Source organism: Lagopus muta, chromosome 11 (assembly GCF_023343835.1).
Source record: "Lagopus muta isolate bLagMut1 chromosome 11, bLagMut1 primary, whole genome shotgun sequence".
Lineage (NCBI taxonomy): Eukaryota > Metazoa > Chordata > Aves > Galliformes > Phasianidae > Lagopus > Lagopus muta.
In genome coordinates, this window is record NC_064443.1 from 12,223,992 (window position 1) to 12,251,162 (window position 27,171).

At 39.2% G+C, this 27,171-nt stretch overlaps 1 protein-coding gene across 6 annotated transcripts in view; it reads right to left on the reverse strand.

Moving 5' to 3' along the window:
• The window catches only part of FHIT (fragile histidine triad diadenosine triphosphatase), a 514,383-nt gene that overhangs the window by 122,099 nt on the left and 365,113 nt on the right, over positions 1-27,171 (reverse strand). For 5 of the 6 annotated variants that reach the window (XM_048957928.1, XM_048957929.1, XM_048957931.1 and 2 more), the window contains exons 4-5: positions 8,276-8,421; positions 7,568-7,597 (exon numbers count right to left, since the gene is read on the reverse strand). In XM_048957928.1, coding sequence (XP_048813885.1) covers positions 7,568-7,597; positions 8,276-8,421 — 176 coding nt within the window. The remainder of the gene's footprint in view (positions 1-7,567; positions 7,598-8,275; positions 8,422-27,171) is intronic. The other variant, XM_048957934.1, reaches the window with a different exon arrangement.

Sequence of the window (27,171 nt, forward strand, 5' to 3'; positions counted from 1 at the left end):
CCTTCCCTTGAGAGACTCAGATGTCACAGCATCAGCCACACAACCGAGGCACCAAAGTTTAACACAGATCAGTAAAGTGAAAACACTTTGGGGGTAAAAACACCCAGTAAACTCAACCACTCAAAGTGGCTAAGTGCCTACTTATAGAAGGCATGCAATGGAAAGAGAAAAGCTTTCTATTTCACTCATGACCTCCTAGCAGGCCTTCTGAATCTGTGGTAAGCACACAAATATTTTTACGTGGGTCTTAGGAGAATATAACAGCAGTCCCTGTTAGGTTAGAATGCAAACACAAAGGAAGCTGGAGCCTGAGAAGCTGTGGGTGCCCATCCCTGGAGGTGCTCAAGGCCATGGATGGGGCCCTGGGCAGCATGAGCTGGTGGATGGCAGCCAGCCCACAGGGTTGGAGCTGGGTGGGCTTTAAGGTCCTTTCCAACTCAAGTTAGTCTATGATTCTATGTGCAAAATCATGAAGTCAGAGCACTGGGACACAGTACTGTGTTATAAATCATTACATTAATTTTTAGAAAGAGTTATTCAGAAACCTAATAAACTGAAATAAACCTTGCAACACTTTCTCAATAAACAATTTTCACCTAATACAAAACAAGGAACAGCATCAAGTTGTATGTCTGAATCAAATAGGAATGCTTTAACAGGTAAGATGTTGCACATTTGTTGGAGAGCTACATTCTTGCAGAATGCAATGATTTGTAACGAAAAAAATATGAAAAGGGAACAAGAAAGAAGCAAGCTTTCCCCCCTTGTTAAACGAAGAGGTTTATAAGATACCAGCTTAATACAGAGCAGAAGCATTATTAAGATGGAGCCTGGAAAGAAAATCATACACTAACCACACAAAAATTAATCAGACATCCTTGACTATGCTATTAATGATCGTAGACCTCTTGCATTGTCTGGGATTTCAAGAGGTTTTCCATTTGCAGCACAATAGGAGTTTGTAGGACCTGTACTCAAGAGTGGCAGTTGATTGATTGTACATTCTCTGGGACAGAGAATGATTTAAATGCAAAACATATTGCTGTAACATGAGAACAAAGAAGTGAAAGACACTTCCTAATTAAAACATAGGATTTTTGATCCTAATCTCAGTCATTGTGGGGGCAAATGAAAAGCAGCATCTATCACAATTCACAAATTATCTCAACATTCCTCTCCACCTTGTGTTTGTTTTTCTTTCTGTCGGCAGAAAATGCCAATTCAGTAAAACAGAAAGCACTTGCAAAAAAATATTTTCTTTCCATGAAGAAAATACTTTGATGTTTTCAAAATATCCTCTTAAAACACTTGCAGAGGAAAACTTCCCCACCTTTCAGCCAGAAATACTTTCTCATTTGAATTGTAACTCTGTTTATTGGAGGGGGAAAAAAAAAAAGAAAAAAAGATTGAAGATCTTTCAAACTCTCAAATAAACCCTTCTGAATTATTTGTTCAAAATTCTTCTGACACAAAAATTGTGAATACATGAACACACTCCAGGAAGAAAAAAACAACAACAAACAAGAAGGTATATTAAAAGCATCTGTGTTAAAGCAGCCACAGGCTCTCATGGGGATAAAGGTGGAAGGGCAGAGCATAGAGAACCCTTGCAGGATTTAACGTTCACTTGCAGGAACCCACCGGGTTGCTTGGGCAGAACGAGGCAGTGTCCAAACACAAACAGGGCACACATTCCCTGCAGCTTAGCTCTCATTTGTTGTCCTTTGGGAAAACAGAGAAGCCAGCAGGCAGCACTCTGCAGGTCTGCAGCAGAAGGCAGTCATGCCCAGCAAGGGATGAGCAAGATGCTGGCTGTAGCCAACTGAGCTGCATGACTTTTAATATCTAAGAGTACATTAAGGCAAATTAAGCAAACATTCGAGCCCACTTACTTCCTTATTATAGTTCAATTTAGACAGTGTCAATAACTCTGACTAGCTCTGGGGGTATTTTTGGAATTAAACTACCCGAAGAGAATATTCATCTAAGAAATCCATATGGTAAGAAAGGAAGGAAGAATTGCTACCATAGCATAGTACAGTCTTACTTTGTTACCATTCTTTAAGCTAGATCTTTCAAAAATTCTCTTGCTTTCCACATTTATAGCCTTACTTTTAAAATCCTATGTAGGTAGGTTTTTAAAAAATTATCTGTTTACTTATAATTACTCTAGTCCACACAGATATTCTGTCTACCTACAGACAGAGAACGGTACTACTTTTCAAGTTATGTCGTGACATTCACTACTGGAAATTCAAAATCATTCAGATTCTGAGTGGTGAATTTAGCATTAATTCACTACTAAAGAGAATTTTTCCACAACTTCTGTCCCCATCCCTTCACAGAACTTCACCACCTCATATTTCTAGCTCAGACTTCATTACCCAGGTCTTCATTTCCATTTATCAGCGCCTTGGAGCCTTTGATACTCTCAGTCAGAATGGTGTCACGTCCATCAATCACTGGGCTGTTTCCACATTCCCAGTTTTCTTTCATCTCTTTCAACCTTCAAAAAACCTCAGCAACTGCACATGGGTGTTACTGAGCTCTTTGTACCTGTTGTAGTTTCCACAGAAATAAATAGGAGGCATTACTTTCAGAGCAATCTATGTGTGTATTAAAGGCAGGTTTAAAGGTACATCTGGAACCAGTGCCTTTTGGGGCTGTGAACACAAAAAACAAAAAGCAATATGATGTATGTAATGAACACAAGTGAGGTCCTGATATATATTAAAAAAAATAATTTAAAAAAGGGACACTAGGGCTGCATCTGTTAGTTGTGTCATAGAAAACACAGTCCTGGCTAAAGGACTGTAAGGAACATTAGAAAAACACAAGGCTGATTTTGAATAGATTTTTGAAGGAGAGAGCAAGAATTATTATTTAGAGTGAGTAGGAAGCAAAAGCTAATAAAGGGCTTTAAGTGGTGGTTGGCATGAGTCAAATAATCTAGATGCCCCAGCTGCTTTCCAGCTGCTGTTAAAGGCCACTACAATCCTAGTTTTGCAAACAATCAGCATTAACATCCTACAAGCTTCACTCTAACCTAAATACAGTACCATAATAGAAAGAAAATGTTTATCTGAAAACAGATATACAGCCTTAGAACTACTGAATTTGCTGCAATGCTACACACGCTCCAACCAAATATTAGTGTGGTTCTCAAAGCACTTTCAAGAGATTGCTGTACTGCATCAGATCATTTCTGGGTATCCCATAAGCTTTCACAAAAATCATGGTTCTTAAGAGTAAAGCAAACAAGACCATTTGCTCATGCTTCAGTGCAGAATGTTTTCCTAAAGCTTGCTCTTTCTTCCATGTGTTTTCTACTTGAAATTTTACATTCATTTAGAGGGAAGACATTTTTGCATTTCTCAAATGCCAGTATTTTTTTTTTTTCCTGTTGTTTTAAGGGAGAAAAAGGTAGCCTCCAATAATCCACTGAACAGAGACTCACATCTGCCAGCCTGCAGGGAAAGCAGGCTGAGGCATCAGGAGTACCGCAGTTGGTGAATTTAATCCTTCTGATGCAATCAGGCTGCAATGTGATCTGATTACATTTAACGACTCAGACCTGAAGTCCAGTACTCCACATTCAGGGACAAGTAGACAAATAGTACAGAAGAGCTCCTGTGGGCTTAAATAAACCCTACGCTCCACAGTTCTGGTGAAGATTTCTAAGGAATGAAAGCCAGGTGGATTGATTTAACACAGCATTAAAAAACATCTGGGAAAGAAAAACATGCACATCAAAAAATAATGGTTAGGCAATCTTCTCAGTGTAAAATAATTAGTGGAATGTGCAACACACAAAAATTTACGCACGTATTCCTACACTGCCACCATCAGCCTCAATTTCTCATTTCTTTAGGTGAACTTGTAATTGGCAAACAGGCCATGGATAATAGTGGAGGTGCTGAGCTGACAGAGACTTTGACACAGCTGCAAAATAGAGTGTGTGTTCATATGTGTTAGCACAATGGATACTTGCTGTGCAATATTATCTTGTCTCTACAGATAAATTAGTTGCATCATGCTCCTGCCAGCTTGATTTGTTTAGCCTTTACAGAGCACAGAGTGTACAGAATTTCTTGTGATTGAATCTCACATAAAAGGTAAACCTGAGAGTTTATTCTGTGCTACGCTATACATCCACCAAGGCAGCTAGAGCATTTGCTGACTTGATGTTGGAAAGAAGGCTATAAAATACACCAGGGAAAATCTTGAAACGTCACTCACTTGACATAGCAATAAGAGCTCTGCATTAAGATGCAGAGATGATTTCCCTGATCCATGAAATTGCCTGGATATTTAAGGCATTCTCAGACAGAACCAGTGTGAAACTCATCCTCCACTCCTGGCAGAAGGACACTGTAGGTTTTGCATTCACTAAGAAAGACAGAGCTCAAAATTGCAGATGTAGATATTCTTTAAGATAGGACTTCCATACAATTTCCTCCTTTTCTCAAGTCGGAAGAAATAAGAATTCAGAAAGCATTTAATCCTGGAAGATGGTTATGCTTGCTGACCCAAGAGATACTCAGGTTCTCTGTTGTGTGTTGGTACAAGAACTTCTTACAATAAAGCACTAAGTGTGCAAGTCTGTGAGCACCTTCAGAGAGCCATCTGTCCTTGCCATGAATAGGTGATGAGGTTAGACTGCGTGCAACCCTTGGGCAGCTGTGGAAAAGATCACAAAACAACACTTTGTATTTCTTTACGGTCTGAAACCTGCAATGTGATTCCCTAGCAAATGTATTCCTTCCAATTGCAAAAGCCTGAGAAAAGAGCCATCTACACTTCCAAAGTAAAGGTGAGCTGAAGATCGGCAATAGCGTTTATTCCAAAGACAAACACACAGATCTCATTAACGGGAGAATTTGGAAGGACCATGAGCTTTCCTGAAATACCATTCTGCAGGCTCTGATATCTTAAATTCAAAGGCAGATGGTATCTACAAAGAAAGGAGCACAACAATTGCAGAGCTACCTGTTAGAAGATGAACAGGTTCCATTTAGATAACTAGTAAGGTTTCAGTACAGGCACCACTGAAGTATCTGACATTACAGTATGTCTCTCTGGAAGCTGCACACACCAGCAGGTTTCACACTATCACAGCAAAGATCTAACACTGGCAAACAATATCTTACCGTTGATTCTATCCAAAAATCACACTGAAAAGTAATCTCCTTTAAACCTGGTGCATAGACATATAATTTCAGCCATCTCCATAGCAAAGAAAGACCTGAGATGTACTCAAACTGAGGTCCAACCATACCTCCTTGATGAAAAAGAATTTCTTAATCTTTTTCAGATAAACTTTCTCAGTCAGCTTTTGTTTTCTGCTGAGCTGATAGCTCATTCCATTTTGTAGTGGAGTTTTGCAACTATCAGCTTAACAGCCAGTACTCTTTTTATTTCCTGTAATTCAATTCCTGAGGAACACATGCAGCAGCCCACATTTATACAGGTATATGGAATTATACAAAACACAAATAGAAAAGACTCCTGAAGCCATCTGGTATGTGCCTCCATTCAAAGCTAGATCAACTATACCTAATTAGCTCCTGACACATGCTTGCCTACCCTATTGAAACAGAGCTCCACAAACTCCCTTGGATACTTATTCTGATGCTCTGCTATTCTTACTATTAGAATGTTTTTCTAATATTAAGTCTGTTCCAGAAATTTTAATTACAAGTTCCCTTAGAGGAAAACAGAATAACAGTGAAGAAAAAAACACATTCATAAACACATGGCCCACTGAATTCAGAGTTCATAAATTACTCATAGATCATATAGGTGCTTTTTCAAACTTCTTGATTCAAAGGAATTTAAGCATAACCAGCTATTTATGTACCCTCCCTATTGTTCACTTTATAGAAGATCTTGATCATAGTAATTTCTTCCCAATTCCAGTTTTGAAAGCTCTAAGTTCTCTGAAGAAAATAGTTGTTGGCAGTTTCAGATGATAAACATCCTAAAGTGATGATGATGAATTACAGTGTTGCCCAATGATGCAGAAAAGTAGAGAAAAGCAAACTGTTAACATCCAGTTTAGGAGCACACAGACTTTATTATGGAGTCTGGGGTACACAGCTGTAAGAGTGGGTCATTTTCATCTCACTGCTCATTAAAAGTGTGAGATGGAAGTGCTAAGGGTGGGTATCATTTGCAGGGTACTGGACAGACTAATGGTCTTGAATACAACATGAATTGTATTGTCTTGAATTCAACATGAATACAGAATTATACAGAATCTCTTCCCCTCCTAAGACTTACAGAAACATCTGTTATTGTTCACAGTCACACAAGATGGGGATTTTTGCATCTGGTTGTGTTCATTCAGCAAATTTTCTCACATTTTAATATACTCATCCCCATAAACTCTTTTTTATGCAGAAAAAATACTTGTCCAAGATAGTAAAAGAAATCCTGTGATCCATTTGCTAAGACATGTTGGTGTTTAATAATGAAACTTATTCAGGGAAGTATTTAAACCATGACATTTTCACCCATCAAAAAGCATTCCCAGTGAAACCCACCCAATACACTCTAAGCCATGACCTGAAGAATCTATTTTATTGCAGTACTGCAGTAAATTCTATTACACTCCTTTATCACTGCTCAGCTTTCCAAAGCGTGGGGATTTTCTAATTTCTTTTTTTCTCTCCCTATCACCTCCCTGCTAAATATTCAAAGCAGACAACAAAAAGGCACAGGAAAAATAAGGCCAATGCAGCAAATTGGAATGTTTCTATACGCTATTTGGTTGTTAGAGTTATCTTAATCAACCCAAGCAGCTTCTTTGAGCCATCTAATCTGATTTTACAAAGCACTAAACCATAGCCATATTTGACTTTCCTTTGATTCCAAACGTAAAAAATAGCCTTTATCTAATGTTTAGGCATACAATCTAACTACACATGCATTTGCAATAAGAGACAGTGAAACATGGCTGGAGAGCCCATCTTGGATGTTATCTATGTTATTACTCAAGTAGAGAGTATAGTCATAAATCCTTTTCCCCTCCATCCCCCACCTTTTTTTCAGAAGTACACTTAAAATCTGTTTTTAAGCTTCACTGGCTCCATTACATCTGAACTTCTGTAACAAGAATGTGATATGAATATTTAGAGAGAGAGCATAGACAAAAGGTGTATTTTCATAACATGGTTTAGCTTAACTGTTCCTATAATTAGCTACAATTCATTAGGCAATAAAAAGACAAACAAAGAGATGATGAACGGAAGGGCAACATTTTCCTCCATAAAACAAAGAAGAAACTTGAAAAGATGCCACTTTTTATGGCTTTCTTTGTATAAATACACCCAGTAGTTTGGAAAAGATATTTTCATCGCTGAAAAATTTAGTCTAGAAAAAAAAAACTTGTAAATATCTTCCTGTGCAGTTTCAATAAAAAGCATTTACAGCTATTGCACACTTGGGATCTTTTGATCTCAAGATAACATAATGGTACAGCAATGGTCTGCAGATGACTAGCTTTGATTTTTTATTAGTTCTTCTAATTGTCTCTTAATTTGTATTCTGCAAAATAAGCACTCACCTTCACCGTTTGTCCAGCTTCAGGGCCATCCTGTAAGCAAAGGGAGAAGTCTCAGGTTAGAGGAACTAACAAGGATCACACACAGGGATTCAGAAATATCACTCATTAATCATCTACATCCAATTTCACTGCATGGTAATTTAGCATATTCTCCAGGGGACCCTTCCACCCAAAGTTTTCAGACTTGTGCCTTTCCACATCAGGCCACAGCAAATTGAGAAGCTGCATCTTGGACCACAAAAACCACAGTTGTTAATTTTCATGCTTTCAGATTGTATTTTTGAATAGCTAGCAATAGGTTTCTGATCCTCGTGAATATAAAATCAGATGCGTGAGAATTTAGTCAAAGCACACTTTCTTAAAGTCTTATTCTGATAAAAAAAGGCTTGGTCCCTGAAATAGTTTTAAATAGAGTTCTTTTTTGGAATACAAACCCAACACAAATCTGAAAGGTCTGAATTGATAGCATATTTAGATGGCCACTTCTATCTACCTGCATATGAACAGGGGCAAGCAGGAGAGCAGGAATTCCCTTTTTCCATCCCAAGCGGTGGGTTACCTTCTCCAGAAGGTCAATCCTCTAACATTACCGTGCTTCCCCTCTGCCCACTTCCTTTAGTTATTATTGTGCATTTATTGCCCCCTAAAGATTTGAATGGCCTTTTGTCATGGGCCTAGGGAAGAAGTTTGGAAGTTTGGTTCACAAACCTGAATTGTGATGGTGAGCGAGGTGGCACAGAAGTGTTTCTCCACTGCATTGCCAACCCTTTGAGCCGTACGAAATAAATCAGCCACCTCCTCAGGACACAGGTCACGGAAACGCTCCGCCGGCCGCAGAGGGCAAACGAGAACATCTGAAGGTGGGATTGTCAAGGCACACACACATATCTGAGTGACTCGGCAGGACAAGTATCTCACCCCCCAGTTCGTAACATGTTTCTGATCACCTCTGAATTACACAGGCTCCTCCTGCTCTGAGGGTTACAGCAATTAAAACACGTGGCTAAATACATTCAATCATATGATGCTTGGCTCAGAAGTTTCCTCAAGCCCCTCCGATGACTGAAGCAAGGTTCATGTGCCACTATTAACACACCTAAAGGAAAGCAAAATTTTCAAAAGCTCAAAGTTAGGATTTCGAGCTACATACAGAACTGTTGGAATGCAGCATCTTTGTATGTAACAGACATTCCTTTTTGTGTTTAAAAATGGGTGAAAGCCAAAGGATTTTAAGATGGGTTTGGGTTTGTGACCTGAGTCGTTTAAAAATCTTGATCAAACACCTCTAAATTTTACTTATCTAAATGTGAGGAACTGACACTATGCTATAATAGCAAGGAATCTTTAGGAAAAATTTCTTCTCAGGAAGAGTAGGGAGGCAGTGGCACATACTGCCCAGGGAGTGGTGGAGTCATCGATCCCAGAGACACTCAAGAACTGGAGATGTGGCTCTGAGGGATGTTTGGCAGTGGGCATGATGGAGGTAGGTTGGGATTAAGGGCCTTCATGGTCTTTTCCAACCTAAATGATTTATGATTCTATAAGTGCTCACCTGTCATAAATACTATATGATGTTAGAAACACAGTAAGATATTTCAGACTTTTCCCTGTTAAGCACTCTGTTCACAACACTCCAAATACTTTGATTTCATCCTACCTTGGTAACAGTGCTTCATGATACAGTGAAATGAAACTATAAAGTAAACAACAAAAAGCACAGATGCTATTCACAGCCCCCTGCCTTGCTGCGTTCACAGAAATTAATAATTGCTATGGTTCCTCACTTGAAAGTCAGTTTTGTAACATTATTAATAATGTTCAGAATTCTTTGCAGAGCTTCAGTTGTGTAAATCAGACAAGAAAGCACTTGGGACTCGCTTCTAATTTCTGTTCCCTGCAGACAGGAATTTTTTTCTGATTTACAGTTTGTGTTTGTATTGGGCTCTTACAATCACCTTCAATGGCAGTTGAACTCTCCTGACCAAAGGCAAGGAAAATCAACAACTTCTTGTTTTTTCAGTATTAAAACGAGTGCTCAAAGGACTATTGGAAGAAAATTAAGCTCCGTGCCATTGTATTACAGTAATATTTATTTTTACTGCATCTTAAAGCCTGCAGGTATTGAGGAACATTCATCATGTTCCAAGAAATGCAACTAGGAGATGCTCTGTAGTTGTAACAGGTTCACACAGAGGTTACACTGACATGAGTTAAGATGCCTCAAGAACCTCAGGAGACATTTGAAACAAAAAATGACTAACGCATGCAAACAATGTTTTATTTCCAAAAACAGAGAAATATGTTTGCATTCATCAAGCTTCATATTATTGGAATCTCAATTAAAATTCTGACCGGAGGGGGAGAGCAGACATTTTCTGGTTGCAAAGAAGTAGGGGCAGGTTTTGATAATTTTTTAGAGTCCAGATGAGGACAGACAATCTTGCAATAGATATTTGCTTAACTGGGAGCAGATTTTTCCAGCAAGCTCCACAGCTAGCAGCTCTCTCTGCTCTCAACAGGAGAGGCCCGGCCTCAGCTGTGGACATTAATCTGCTTTGAGAACTTGGCCCTTCCTCACTCAGTACAACAGCAGCTATGCCACCACTACTCATTTCCTCTTTTTATAACTCATGACATTAAAATACTTTAAGGAAGGAGAAATACATATTTAGCAAACATACGTAGAAATGAACCAATCTTGATTAGGGAAAGAAGTCTCATTTTGTGGATTTTTAGTTTTAGGAAGCTGTTTCTCCTGGTGAGCTACAGGGCATAATAGAGCTCCTGTAATTTATTTGTGCCTTCCCAGCACACTGTACAAAGCATCTTCACAAAGGATGCTATTGGCTGAACTCAGGGCCCAAGGGAAGAGCTGGAAACTTGCTTGGCAGACCTGATTTCCATACCAGGAATAAAGGAATAGAAAAACTAATTAATTCTACTCATAAAAAGGAAATCCATGTCAACAGTAAAACAGGAAAAAGGACATTCGTTTAATCTGAGTTCATTTTTCAAAAGGAGAGAAGGGAAGCTTTTACCCTTAGGGCATCTGATACTTAAGTAGATAATTATCCTTCTTCTGCAGCACTGCTTTATTATCATGGGTCAACGAACCATTTATAAATGAAGAATTTCCCCTCACTTACCTCTAGCAAAACTGCTGCTTACATTAAGACAATTTCCTTTCCTCCTCCAGAATTCCTCACTCCCCCTCAGCCCTGCTCACGCCTCACCAGCAATTGTTTGTTCTCTACCTGGCTCAGGGCCACAGGTATGATTTTTTTGCATTAATCATAGTTTCTACAGCCATGTATTAACACTGGACTACTTGTCACTGTGATGCATTGTAAAAACCAAGGGCTAAACACCCTTGTGAGAGCTCACTCCCAAAGCATGCAGTAAAGAGAGCACGAGCCGTGTGAATTCTGCTGCTGACCAAGGCAAGACATCTGTTTTCTCTTCTTAATTCCATCACTAATCTGTTCTGTCATTTGTGCAAGTTGTCTATGTATCTCTCTCTCCTCCTCCACTCTTTATCTGCCTTATCTGCTCAGATAGCATTTGCCAGTTGGTGCGATGGATGTTTTCTTATGAGGCTCTCTGCTGACGTGGGGCCGCGTGATGCTCCTGCATTATCAAATGATGCTCCCATAAACCACGTCCTTCTGCAAAGAGGAGTTTCACTTCCTCCTTACATTACTAAGGCTCATTTACAACTCAAACTAGATTTAACCATATTTCTGTCTTTGAATGTGATAAATAATTCAAAGGCACAATCACACACTGGAGCATCGTTACTGAACTTTCCATCATTTCAAAATAATTCTACAAAGAATAATGATAGAAATTCTGAATCAGAGCTAAATTAACATGAGAATGTAATTAGGACAACATTCAAGTTATATTTAACTATGAATATATAAAAAGGCAAATGTTAGAATCATTTCATGGATTTGAGGTCATTAGGAAAACAACCATTCACTGCAACTTTGAGTCATAGATTTTAACTACAGTTTCCAGCACAGGGAGAGTTTATAACATTGTATCACGGTCAGATTTTAATCTAAATAAGCCTTCTATTCATCTCAAAAATTCCCCTGAATTTCAAATCAGATAAACTGTTCATTGCTTTCTGCAATTACCCTCTGCAAACACTGCTGTGAACTACTGAGATGCTTCAGGTGACTGTGTATTAATGATGCGAGAGCGAGTCCGTGCCTCCGCGTGCGTGAGATCAGTCCTCCAACAGCAGCAGCTGCTGCCATCCGAGATGCCTCAGGGCATCCAGCTGCTGCTGCAGAAGGACAGGAGCCTTTCCCTATGCCCTGTGTCGCATCTGCTAGCCAGGGGGATGGCTGCGTTGGCTTAAGGCATCGAAAATGGCAGCAGGTGCCTGCGGTTGGGCAAAAGCTTCCATCTCTACAGAGCAGCCCAGCAGGACGAGGGGCTGATTCCTGGCAGACACTGAAGGCAGCGTTCTGCCTTTGGAGAGTTGGGACTTTATGTTTCCTTTCTCTAAAAACCATAATTAATAATTTCATGATTTCTCCATTCACTCTGAACTGCTACTGCCTGATGAAGTTTCTATTTCTAAGCTTTAATGTGCACAGCTGTTATTTCCTTCAAATTCTCTGAGTCAGTCATTAGAGTGTGTGCGATTTAATATGTCAACTTCTCCATCCTAAGGAATGGAAAACCTTTATACCTCATTATAATTTGTGCATGTTCCTCTCTCTAGATCTCTCAGGAGTCTCTCAGCAGCCTTACTTTCTTGTCCCAATACCTAAATATGCATACACAAAATCAATATGCACACCCTCTCACACACTAAAAGCTTCATTAATGATTTATTAAACAATTAGGAATGTCAGTATTTTCCATAAACTGGCAATAGACAGGGCTAAAGCTCCAGCTGTATTAGTGGAAGTGTGGAAACATGAAGTAGCAGTAAAACAACAGTGGGTCAGATGCACTACCCTCAAACCACTAACCTCAAATTGAGCTGAAAACCAAGGATGACCTGCGACCTCAACAAAACAGCTTGTCCTTACATACCACGCACAGCAGCCCACTCCCCACATAACCTTGAGGAGATTGTTCAATGCACTAAAGCCTGAAAACCTCCTCCATAATTCAAATTAACAGCCTTTGCCTTTTTCCCAGTGTTTGTATAATTAAGATGGTAACCTGTTCAGAAAAGCTCAGACTCAAGGCCAAGAAAGCACAGTTCAACAAGTCTCTACACACCAGCAGAGCCAGGATGAGGAAACATGACAGCTCTCAGCACTCAACATCAAGGTTGCACACATTTCTGTAAATCTCTTTCACTATTTCATCGACTTCTTAGACCACAGTAACTGGAGCCCTTGGAGACTGGCATTCACAAGGATTTACTGCAATGGTACCTGGCCGGACACAGCCAAAACTATGCTCAGTTTTGCCAAGCACAATTTCCCCATCCACTTCTATGCATTTAAGGATGCATTTGCATAGGAGACAATGGGTCTCTAATGAAAAGCAATCATTTGCTAACCACACAATGACTGAGTTGATCACACAGAAAACGCTTCAGATTCTAGAAGAAATGTAAAACACAAGGCCCATTTTAAAACGCACCCCCATTTTAAAGGCACTTTTCCTTTTCCTAGCAGACAGATTGGAGACCAAAACTCAAAGGCATAGTAGTCAATTCCATTGGCTCTATCTGGATAACAACTTTGAAGTCCAAATTACTGCAATTCTGTATCTAGGGTCTAATCCAGACTCCATACTCCCTTTAGTGGGATTCTGATCAGCCCCATAAAGACCCCTATGATAAATTTTCACACACTACTATGCAGTTATACACATTCTGTAGTTCTGAATCTTTGACCTGATGGGTAAAAAAAAGAAAAGAGCAAACCAAACCAACCAACCAACCAAAGAAACAAAACACCAAAAAGGAAAACATAAGAGACTAAAACTTCTTTTATGTAAGAAGCTTTAGAACTAAACAGCTTTTTCCTGGATGTTTCCATTCCGCTATATAGAAAACGTATTTTTAATTTAGACTTCTGTTTTCTGACTTCAATTTTCAAACAGAACAATTCAAAGCTTCATAAAGGGAAAAAAAAAAAAAAAAAAAAAAAAAAAAAAAGATCTGCAGGTACAGACATTTTAATAATAGGAGTAAAGTCGGTTTTCTTCTTTCTTTTTTATTTTGAGGAGACAGTTAAAAACACTAAAAACTGACAAGTTTTCCTAACACAAGGATTTAGAAGAACAAAATACTTGGAGAAAAAGGTGGAATGCCTAAAACTGGAAGGGTATCTGCTTCTTTATGAATATACTGGGTTTGGCCAAGGCTGTTAGTTTTCTAAACCATTTGCTACAAAGGATTTTAAGTTAGGAAAACGATTTTCAGTGTGGTCAGGAATTCACAGATGGTACTGAGATAGAAATACTATTGTTGTACTGGAAACCTTAAAAAGAGTTCAAAAAATAAAAGTTTTCCCTCTAATAACAGCAGAAGACTCAAAAATATCAAAAACTCCCAGATATTTTAAAGGAGAAAAGTAGGAAAAATATTCAAGTTTTGAAAACTTAGAACGTTTCAAACCTTCTTAAAACTCTTATAATTTTTCATTAATAATTTATGCTTGGAAAACTCATGAAAAATGATTTTATCATTAATATTTTGACTCTGACTAATCAGTTTGCAATACAGACTGCAGCACCACGCATACCGTATCTTTCTAAGAGGAGAAGGCATTTGAGAGAGGTGCAGGAATTGTGCCCTTTGAGCATGGCACTGCTCGGCAGGCAGCCCAGACCTCCCCAGGGTGGGGGGACGGGACCTGGATGTGGCTGCTGGGAGCTCAGGGGTGAGAAGAACCAGCTGGAGAAGACTGCAGCAAATGATTATTTATAACCATCTCATGCATCTGTATAAAATAACCCTTCTGCACATCCATAAGCAAGCTGATGGGAATGTTGAAATAATGGGCTGTGGGGAGCTGGGAGAGGGATTATTCTTTTCTTACTCTCTTTTACATGAATTTGCATCAAGTGCCCCAAGCACAGAGAATCATTCAGATGAAGCTTTGAGTATTAAAACTCACCACAACGTTGTCCCCACATTCGACAGGGGACTGTAGGCAGGGGTATTGAATTCATCACTGCATCTTAGCACAAGTTTTCTTTGTTCAAAAACTCTAATTGCTAACAGAAATCAGTCCCACAGCTCAGGGGAAAAAAAAAAATAAATACCAGGAGAGTGCATGACTAATAAAATTAATATAGCTGGAAAACAGCCGCTAGTCATTTGTCTTATTCTGCCCTGTCCTTGAACAATTTTGCACATTTTGAAAGCTACAGGAGCAATTCCTCTGCAAAAAAAAACAATAATGGTTTCACAGGCGCTGCGCATAGGAAGAGGGATGAAGGAAGCAAAGACAACTGGAAAAGCGCAGTTATGTACACAATTACAGGCACACAAAAGCTGTATCAATGTAGCATGGAAAAGGTCTTTAAAAAATGAACCTAATACACGTTCTCCTGCATTAGTACAATAGCTCAATGCATCACTTCAGCCCCACTTAACCCACTGAATGTGCACAAGTAATGCAAGAACTGATGCAGGATAGTTCTTATTCAGCAAGACTGTGTGACTCACTTCTAGAAGGGAATCTGTAAAAGCTATGTGGATTAAAACTGAGCACTTCATAACAGGAAAAGGTGAAGGAACACTTCAGCAGGTTTTATACATAGAATTGGATTTAAATATATTTTAGAAGGATGCTCTGGTAATGAGAACTTGTCAGTTTGGGAGAAAATATATATATAAACAACAAAGACGAATAAGGCCAAATAAAAATGAAATAAAATTACAGTAAGAAATTATAACATTGTTTCAGACTATTAAAGTAACACACATTTTTCTGATCTGCTATGCCACTTCACCGCATTAATAAGAAAAAGTCATTAAGATAAAACAAATTATCTAAACACAACTGATTTTGATAAGGCAGCTCAGTACACATTTACATTAATACAGAAGGCCAGATTGAAGCAGTAAAAAAAAAAATTAGTGGTTTCAATGGAACAAAAAGTAATCAGTGTAAATCGTTGACACAGAGCTCTGTGCACCATGATAAGAGAACTGTTTTAAGACCACACTGCAGCTTTCATGTAGGTTTGGGGTTTTGTTTTTGTTTTTTACTCTGCCTGATCTTTTCACCCTACTGCAGATACTTAAAATAATTCAGGTCAATAGAAGGAGAGCTAGTTGCAAGAAATTAACAGTATTATTTTACTTTCTGCAGTATAAGTCAGTACATCTTATTTAAATGCAGATGTCAGATAGCACACAAAGTACAAAGGACTGCTACTCAAAGCAGAGTGACTCCATGAGACAGAGAGCTGCAGCAGGGAAATGTGAGATTCCGAGTGTTAACTTTTCATTTTAAACAAGCCTTTCAGGTATTTGATTTCCCTTTACATGCCTTTAGGGTATGTCAAGTAGGTCACAAAGAGCTCAGTTCTTCATAGTGAGTGGTATCTTACTGTAGGATTCCTCCCTTTCTGCTAGTGACTGACCCCAAGGGCAGCCTCGGGCAATAGCGGGTGCTGAAGTGGAACCGCAGCAAGAACAGCAACAGGAGGTTGTGGCTCAGAAACATGCATCTGATCCAAGTTTCATTTGGTGCCAATTTATTGCAGAACTAAACTTGTAGTATGGGGAATCATAACCACATTCTAGAATCACATTAAGCACTTGAACTTTGAAGGTACAAAAGCAATAACCAGTGGCCACACTGGGGAAGTAGAAGCCCAGTATGAGACCACTTCATCTGCAATTGCAACTGCTGAAACTCTCCTGTAATGACACACTATTGCACAACTCATACCAGATAATGACTATGTCTATACTGCTCTTAGCTGATATACCCTGCTTCTAAATAAATTACAAAACCACTCATAGTTAGACAGAGCTATCCATGCATGTATATCATCTATAAATGTACAAGATGACTGGAAAAACAGCCACAGAATCATAGAATGGGTTGAAAAGGACCATAATGATCATCTAGTTTCAACCCTAGTGCTATGTGCAGAGTCGTCAACCACTAGACCAGGCTGCCCAGAGCCACATCCAGCCCGGCCTTGAATGCCTGCAGGGATGGGGCATCCACAACAGCCTTGGGCAACCTGTTCCAGTTACAGCACTAGTAAGACACCACTTACACATACTCTTTGCAATGCTGCACTAACTCTATGCTGAACAGCATGCAGAAAGACATGCTTCTGGTAGCACATGCCAGACCAACAGTACCTTCATTTCATAGCCAGTGAAGCATCAGCGGGAGGAATGCAGTACAAGACCAATTACTGGAGTACCACTGGGGACAAAGAATAGGCTTGGATAATCAAGGATTCAAATAATGAAGGTAATTTTGAATGTAATTGATAGATAATGAGGAACATGAATAACAGGGAGTTTTGGAAAACTGAATTTGGATAATTCAGACTATCTTACAGTAAATGTATTCCTCAAAGAATATTGTGATGTATGCTGGGATTTTCAAAGTTTTTGAAAGGAATAAGACAACTGATTCCCATTAATTTCTCAGAAGTGTTTTTCTACCTAGTTCTGTTGAGGAGCTTGAATTAAAGTCAATGGAGAATTGTGTGTCTTCTTAAACTGAAAGCTCTCATGGCATATTTTACAGGCAATGTTATTGATATTGCTATAGAGCAACAGAATAGGCTATGCTGTTCTGGATAATTCCAGGAGATTAGAATAAGCTTAAAATACAAAGGGGAGAAACAAACTTCAAACAAAGAAACAGAGTTTTCTATGTCTCTTGCAAGAATGTTTCAGCATTCAGAACATCAGCACCTGCAGAAACATTTTGAAAAAACAAGAGACCTTTCTATCAGCTTTATGAAAGAATTGTTTAGCGCGCTTGCAAGTCAGAAAGGCAATCCCTTGTCTTTGCAAGATCGTGTGTTCATCTTTGCTATTGCACCTAAATATAACTGCCAGTGCCTTTCAATCAGTTTCTTTGAATGCTAATAATTACTTAGTCCACAATAAGGAATCCAGATGAATTTTTTTCCACATAGGCTAACATGCAGTTGAAATGGGCATAACAGAAACGACTCTGCAAAGTAGCAGGGTCTATTATTGTTTTGTAAAGGTTACTACTACTTTGCTGTTTAGAAGAGCCTATGGAAAATAGTGTTACTGTCATCCCAAGGAGTCTCACATTACTCACCAATGAAGCACAGGAGTATGTACACACTCCCCCATGCCTTCAGGAAACAGAAGGTCACCCTTAGATACGTTAACACTTGGGAAACATAGAAATGGTAAATAAGGGAAATTAAATTAGGGTCTAGTGGAGATATTTCAAAATAAAGAGGGTTATAACAATAGCCTCTTCTGTAGTTTATATATATGAGGTTTACAACAGCTAGCGATGCAAAGTAGGGAATCAGCTTTCACTCTGCTGCCGTAAAGGGAAATGTGGGGTGAAAATATCAAAGACCCTGTGTAACACTTGAGATTCAGAGGAAATCCACCACTGAAAGAAATTATTTTAAGCCACAAACCCTTAGCTGCTTAATTTTGACAATTTATTTCATATCTGCTTGATATGAACAGAAAAAGCTTGATGTCTACAAGAATGTTCGCAAAAAATGCATTTGTAAGGGCAAAATGCTCCCAAAGATACATTTTCCCTCACTTGCCAGAAGAGTCAGTTTTGGATGTCATACTTTAAAACTGAGAAAATGTAAAGCAGATTTAGAGTGTGCAAAACACTCCTTTTAAATACAACATAAAACTCAAGCAGAGATGGTAAAGCACCCGAGATGATGAATGCTATAAGAGAGGAGAGAATCAGAAAGGAAGTTTCCCTCTTGGTTTTCACTCACATAATACACCCTCTTTGATAAGGACAACAGAACTCTGCATCATGATAGCCTCAGTAGATGCTTTTCTTGTTAATGCTCATTGTTCCCAGCTCAGAGCATCATAGCTAAGCATTTCAGCATGCACGGTACATAAATTCATACCCTCATTCAGGACTCCTGCAATATTCAAGCACATGAGAATCAGGAAGACAAAGTAGCAGTTTAACTCTGAATAACCTTATTTTGTGCGAGTGTCATCTGAAACCATTACTTTAATGTGATTATCTGTTTTTATTATTTCCTTTCTGTGGACTTGAAATAAAGACACAACTGAGACTCTCTCAGACACGGTCGTTGGCACCATTACAGTCTCTCTACTGTCATCAACAGAGATCTGATCTGTAAATCAAGTTAGACTGTGAGGGCTACCAAAGAGCAAGCCCTCTTTATCACGTCATTACACAGCAAAGCTACCAATTCTTCTGGCTCACTCAGAAAAACAGACTGTGTTAGTTCCTTTACATAACCAGAGCAGTTCTTAATGCACAGATTATTGACTTAGTGGGGTTTTATCATGTCCCAGAGTACCAGGGGATTCCTTAATCCAGGCCTTCTTTGCATGATCTATTTTCATGGCTCTTCTTATTGTCACGGTCTGTCATTATAATGATTTGCAAATCCAAAACCAGAGCATGCTTAGCTCAAGGAAGAGGGGGAGAGGACATGTCCTCCCACCTACCTGCCTTCTCACACAAGCACTGAACCCCATCAGATGCAGTATGACAAAAATTCCTGCAAGGCTGAGTGTCACCAAACTTACAAGGGGAAACCCTGTATGTTTTGTAGCTGTGAGATCAATGCAAAATCAACTGAAAAAGGGATATGAAAAGCTGCTTGCAGAGGTAAGATGCCCTCTGTCTCTTCCTGTAGGTCTCTCTACTCAGTAAAGAGACCAGAGCCTGCTCTCCTCCCTCCCAATCCCTGCTCCTCTCCAATCTGTCCAGCCCCAGTTGAGTAGGCTCAAATGGAAACTCTATGATCCCCCCACTCCAAATGAAGCTCCCCATGAGTCTGCACACAGTGCAAGGACAGGGTTCAAAGTTACCAGGTGCTTTATCACAAGGTTCCTCAATGCAAGTTCCTGATTTATGGCCCCTATCCCTTTACCCTCATCTCGTCCTCTTTAAAGGGTGTTTCCTCTGCTAGTGTTAGAAACAATGTGGAATCACAGGCCAAGAAATCTCACTGGAACAAGGTGTGCTACTAATGTATCACTGCAAGTCTACATACCTGCCAAGATCTGGGCTCTGATCTATGCTTTGGACCTCTCCATGTTACCATAATACAAGTTGATCGTAACAATATGTTACAAGCATATGTTCCTAGCAGACAGTTCCTTGAAGTGAAGAAAACACAGTTTAAACCTGACATGTTATCAATGTTAAAAAAAAAAAAAAAAAAAAAAAAAAAAAAAGAAAAAAAGAAAGAACAACAAAGAAAGATGACGGTACTTCAACCTCATCCTGGATGCAATGGAGAAAAACAGTGTTGAATTTGGTATCATGAACTTTGTTTCAGCAAATACATTTTATAATCCAAGTGCTTCTTTCTTAAATTAGAAGCACACAGAGTTTCATGGGGGTTTATGATCACCATCAAAGGGGTCTTGCTGAGAAAAGTGGATGTCTTTCTCTTTCCAAAGGTCACAAAGTAGCTATCCCGTATCTAGGGGCTTAAAGAGCAGGAACATTTGGTACTCCTCCACATGAAAGCATCTCCTCTGTCATTTGTTCAGCTTCCTCTTGTTAAGCTGCTGGATGTGAATCACCCAGTGACCTTGCCACATGGCAGGGATGGCTGCAAATACTGCTACAAAATGGTCTTATAAAAGCCAGGCACATGCAGGTTGTTCTGGAAATGAAACACACCATCTCTGCAGAATTCTCTTGAATTTGCCTGCCTACAATTCACATGCAATCCTGTGCCAGTACTTGCCACTGGTATGAAAAACACTTGCAAATCATTTTCTCTCGGCTTTGCATGATTGTCTCAGGCTTCTCAACAGGCCAGTCAGGAACTGGTGGCAGAATCATTCCAGGCTGCATATCAGTGATACAGAGCGGAAGGCACAAGAGATGCATAAGTGGAAGCAGCAAACTAACAGCAGTATAACTAAGGCAGGCAGGGGAAAAAAATACAACCCGCTTTTTGGTTGTTTATAGAAACTTCAAAGTTCTCCTCAGTTATAAATCATTTCAAGCTACCAGCCAGCCAAAGGATGCTTGTGCTTTTGAAGGTGAAAGCTTGAAGATCAGACCATGGGTGATAAAAAGAACGTTGGTTCCACTACAGACAAAGTCAATTGCAGAGGAGATAAAATGGTGTCCAAGAATGCAATAGATCAGGGTGAGATGTTTCTACAACTAGCCATCTAGAGATAAAAGTGTGCCTATATGAAGGATTTTAAGTCGGAGAATATTAAACTCTTTTAAGCCAGATTTCCTATTAAAAAAAAAGAAAAAAGAAAAAAGAGAAAAAGAAAGATAAAATAAAATTTCTATTTTACTATCTCTTTCTTAAGACATTTGATTAGTATGGAAAATTACTGAGTAAAAACCAAACCTTTTGAAACAAATTAAAAAAAAATCTTAAACCAACAGCGAACAATTCTAAAAAAGCCTTGCAGTCATGACGCCAGACCCAATTATGCTTCTACTACTTACTTGTAAGTGCAGGATAAGCAAAATTACTGAAAGAGAAAAGAAGCCAAAAAATTGTAAGAGGGAATTGGAATTATTCTGTAGCAAAACACACTCAGGATGTTCTCAGAACAGGAACCAAAAGGCAATTTAATGCTGTTTCAATCTCTTCTCTTCCAGAAGAAGCTCATCAGACTGAGTATGAAAACAAAGAACTGGCTCATAAAACTTTCAGACAAACTATGTTTAGAAAGCATAAAAAAAAATAAATAAAAAAAAAACCCAGACTTTTCCTGGAAGAAAGTGATTTGTATGCAAATATATCCCAACATTTGTCACCAAACCTACAGGATTTTGAAGTGAGAGAAGTTTTTGAATATAAAGTTTATCACTGCTTTGATGAAATGAGATGCCAGCTGTGAGACTGCTGCTGTCTCCTTTAATACCAATTAAAAGGATGGAAGATGGAGCTCCAGCCTACGCTCAGAGGAAGAGAGCTGACACTGCACGTGCAGCACAACTTTGACACCTAAACGTCCCATGGCAGCAGCTAAGACATCCAGAGGCCTAAATTTGAAAGTAAAACACCAGCCTTTCTGGCAACCTTCATGACCCAAAGTATTACAAAATGCATGAAACACTCATATATTACTTAGAATAATTTAATGTTTTCCAATGAAAGGAGTGCAGAGCCAACGTTTGAATAAAATAAGCAGCTCGATCCGCTGCAGAAAAAGGATGGTCAAATTTGTGTAGTTTTACATGTTTTAAATCTTCCTTCAGGTTGTTCAAGAGTGTGTTTGCCCTTGGACCTCTTAGTTGATTTCAACTGGAACCTTCCAGTCAGCAGGGCCCAGGCAGAGAAGCACCACTTGGAGCTGCTCCAGCAGCCTTGCTCCCAGGCCCCATGGAAGGGCTGAGTTTCCAGTACTGCTGAAGGTCAAAAGGAGCAGAGCTTGAAGCCATGGGGCCTACCCAGAGGATGCCTTGTCAGTAGCTCTGCCTTTTTCAGATCTTAGATAAGGAAATATTTCATAAGCCCTCTGCTCCTCTTAATTACACAAACTGCATTTTTAATCCCAAAACAATGAAACCCTCTAAATAGGACCCTTCTCCTCTCCCACTCATTTTGACCTCAACAAGTACTGGAGAAGGCGGAAGATTTCCTCAAATGTCAGAAACTCTCCACACTTCCAGATGCTATCACCATTGCTCTGCAATAGTCAATTGCTAATTGATTTCCTTTAAACTTGTGTAGGCTATAGATATATAGATGTGTACGTGCATTGAAACACAAAGCGTCCTTCCTTGTTCAGAACTCAGGTATCAGAACATCTACAATCTCCCAAGTGCACTGTAGGACAACCTACAGCACAAAAGTAATCCACTTTTAACAAAGCAGGAGATCACTGGCACAACTGCCCAGAGCTGTGGGTGCCCATTCCTGGCGGTGCTCAAGGCCATGGATGGGGCACTGGGCAGCCTGAGCTGGTGGGGGCAGCCAGCCCCTGGCATGGGATTGGAGCCCTGTGATCTTTAAGGTTCCTTCCAACTGAGCCATTCTATGATTCTCTGATTACTGGAAAAGTGAATATCTCCTTAAAATACTGTTTTAAAAAATTATTTTTCTGCCTTGACACCTGTAGTCACAAAACAACTGTGCTTTAGGGACAGTATTTCCAAAACTGCCACAGATACATCAAAAAAACTTTCCAATAACCAGAGAACTCTCTCTGGGTTGCATGTCTTCACGTCCATACCTACTTCCAGTTTGCATGCTTTAAAGATTTTCCAGAAACATGAGTCCCAAAAGGTGAAGTTTAAGTTCATTAAATGGCGTTTTGAATACATCAGAGAACAAAATGCTCCCACGACTGCAAGCACAATGCAGAAGAATAAATCTGCACATAACAGCAAGTAAAGCATTGCAGGAGCTGATGTCAGGAAAATGGTTTTACTTTGATTCATTCTCCTCAAGCAGAAGGCTCTCACAAACTGTTTTTCCAAAGCAGAGCTTAATGTGGATGGGCCAGCTGGACAGCTGGGGCACTGGCAGCACCCTTCTCCCACAGTGCAGCTAGGCAGGTGACAATGTGTCTGGATCACTCATCCTGCCTTTGGCACATGCAAAGAGAACACCAAGTATGGCTACATGCTACCTTACATATATTTAACCAAAGAAGTAGATGTCTGCATGGATCCAAGTCCCTTTACAGATGTGAGACAGGATTTGAAGCCCAATTTCTTTGGCACGGGGCACACAAATCTCCTCTGATAGCTAAAGGAGACCCTGACTGAGGGCAAGAGATGCACACTAATGCTGTTTGCTTTGCAAACAGATCTGCTGAAAGCAGAAGTGATGCTGGTACTTCAGCTTTATAAAATTGTTTTACAATTCAGAAATGCTAACCCTTGACATTAAAAAAACAGCAAAAAAGTTCTGCAATAGTAAGATATCAACTTTTTTCTTTTCCTAAAAGAATGCTTAAAAGAAAACAACAAAAAGTAGAGAATGAAACTTGGAATCCTTCCATCCGTGCTCCATATACTCTCTGGACTGCATACAATAAGGAATAGATTATTATTTAATATTCTTGCCTTACATAATTTAGTAGAGCACTGGGTGTTGCATAACCTTTTAACCCCCGCATTTTTTCACTCTCACTTTCCAAAAAAAAAACTGGTGACTTTTCTCTAAGGAAATCAGGTATACAAGATAACAAATCGAGTAGCATTTCATCACCACACCACATAATAAAAATTCATAAGGAATTCTTTACAAACAAGAAGAAATCCCAACAGAAGAAAATCATTAGAGCTACAGTTTCAACAGAGAGCAATAGAGAAGGTCTCCTTCGAGCACAGTCCCTCGCTCAGATGGGAAATGAAGGGTGCCTCTTGCTTCTTCTACAGATGCAGTTTGGAAGCCACAAAAAAAGCAGTTGTAACACCATGTCAGGCAATGTAAATATGCAGGTAGGTGTCCAATTACTTCAGCTTTAAAGATCGGCGCAGTATATCACTGTTTAAGCAGACAGGGCACACATAGATTTTGATATGTATGCTTGATGTATTTACCTTTGAAATCTGGCGCTGTTGGCGACTGTTGTTATTCAAGCAAAGTGTACGTATGCAAAAGCTAGATCATTTTCATCATGCTGTGCAGTATATAGCTGTGCCTTTCAGACTAAATATCTATGCTGCTGAAGAAAATGCCCTTTTTTCCTTTGAAGTAAAGGAGTACAAACCTCAAAGGCTCATTTCTTTGCAGTGACTAAGGCCCTAATGAGCATAAACTAACCAACACACTATTACAGCAACACCAGCCCCAGAGCTAAATGCAAATATACCCAAGGTAGATCTTTGTCAATACATCTCAGCACAAATCCACACTGCAGAGAATAAAGTTGGTATAAACTATGTTTTCATATATTACTTCATAGTGAAAGAAATATTGGTGACCTTATCCAGCATGACTGTTATAATAGTAATAAAACTGAGTCTTGGAAGATTACACTTTTGGTCAAAGTAGTAAAATGTGACCTTATTCTATTCAACACTGACATTTATTATATTAATTCAGACACAAAAACTGCATTAAAATGATGTTAAGTGTCTGACTTTCAAACATAATACCTAAGAAATTCGATCTGCAAATAAGATTTCTTAACTAACTTCATTTTGCATTCCACCACTGCAACATATGTGGCACAAAATTCTTAGGATTGCCCACAGGATCTGCAATTTAATAGTTGGGACCCCGTAAATTTAAAAAAAAAAAATCTGCTTGTACCTCAGCCAAAGGGATCATGGCATGGGTGGCACAACGTGCAGTGTTCATATATGATGATCCTCAACACAGAAATGAAAAAGCACCAAAAAAAACCCAACTAGAATCAGGAGCTCATCATTACTTGTCAATCAGGCAGCAATAAAGAGAGCCAAATGCAAAACATCGACCACTAGATTGCAAAAACATTTTTTTCTCTTTTTTCCACAGCGATTTTTAATATTGCAGCAGGACATCCATTTCAAACAGAAAAAAAATCCAAGTCTCAGATCAGCGAGCAAGATGGAGGATTCTGCAGTCCCACATACTCTGACCTCCCACTGATTTCACTAAAAATAAAGGATGTACAGAGAGAGCAGCATATCAGAGCGGAGATGTGCACTGCAGATCTCAGACCAGAATGAGGTCTGAAGCTATTTCGGGATACACCAAAAGTTGAAAAGTAGAGCTATCTGGCATTCCTTTTTATTTTTCTCCTGTAGTCAGTGTTCATTCACGGGCAAATATTGCTTTTCTAAAAAATAAAATATAATAAAAGATTTGTAAGGGTTACAAGACAATTCCTGGTTTAAAGCGTGCACACATAAATTATAAAAGAACTCCAGAGTCTGAGCAATCTTAGAGCAGGCAGCAGTTTGGGGATTAGAGCACGCATTTGGAGTGCGGTAGTTCTGCACGGACACCTCTCTCCTGTTTGGAGTACTCTGACTGCTCTGTGCTCCATTACATGCTCACAGGGATTTTTAATGAGAAATTCAACATCCACTTCAGGAGCACCAAGTAGAAGGACATCACCTTCTGCTGTTTTTGTTTTGTTTTGTTTTGTTTTTCCCCCAGAACAGAGCTCTTATTTCCTGGTCAGTCTAAATTTCTAAGTCTAATAGTAGCTATTCTGAGAATTAAATGAGATTGCCAATGCTTCTCACTCTGTTGCAAACTTCTGTTTTAAATTTCAACCAGAAAAGAAATTAGAAAAAAGTTGGATTTTTCCAATCAAGTTGCATAACCTGACAAGAACAATGATTTGTGCCTGGCAAATACTGATGCATATTTTTAGCAGAGCTAAGCAACATCAGCATGGCAAAGAGAGCAGAAAAACTCCTGCATATGGGCCAGATACAATAAAATGAAGCTGTAAAAGAAAAAAAAAATGGCACAATAACAACAGGGGTTTGTCATCAGGGTGGCAGGCAACTTCATGTATTTCATTCCAGTAACCTGGACTTTGTTTTTTTGGCTCTGACTAGCAGAGCTCCCCTGCGGTACAGGGGACATCATATTTTAAAGGCAGACTCCAAGACATCAAGACATCTTTCGGGTAGGTACACCAGCCCATATGGCTCTGCTGGATCATCCCTTCAGTGCATTTGTGCAGAAACTGTTCTCCCAGTTATGGGCTGACAGCACAGACCCCTCTATTTGGTTCCCTTCCCCTCTCTGAGGTGCAACCACATCAGGCTTTTCTGAAGTTTCCTTTTACCCATTTTTCAGCCATTTTCTCCTAATCCACCCACATTCACACCTCATCTCCATGTAACTACTGCACAGCAGCCCAAGCACCTGGATGTAAAAGCCTTTCTTTGCTCTTTACCTCTTCTACTATATTATTTGCATCCCACTATGATCCATCTCCTCTGATTTAAAAAAGTACAGAAATGTGACTAGTAAGGCATGTTATGAACTACAGTATTTCTCAAATAATCTGCCAACCCCTCCATGGCCAAACTAATTATAACCGCACTCTCTCCAGCTTGATGAAGCTAAATGGAGACATACAAACTGTCTTTGAAAATGGGAAAACATGCAAGTGAAAAAATGTGCACATGGAAAAATATGCATAGAGCATCAAGGCTTCAGGAGAAGCAGTTTATAGACCCAGTTACTACTACATGCATTTTAAATTTGAATGTCTCCTCAGTATTCATGAAGTGTACCACAGTTCAATAGTTGTTTTCATGAGTTGTGCCTTCATTAGGTGAACAACATTAAACACCTGGGATACTGTTCAAACTAGTCCTAAGGGGCAAATTTTCATGACAAATGAGTTGAGATAAATTTTACAACTGAAAAAAAATCTCAATTTTGCAATGGTAAATTTACTACTTGTTTCAAAGAAATAAAATAAAGCAACAAAGACACGAAGTTAATATTAATATGACTGCTACAAAATCCCCACAGAACAGCTTTCAGTTGGCTATGCAAATAAGAACATATTT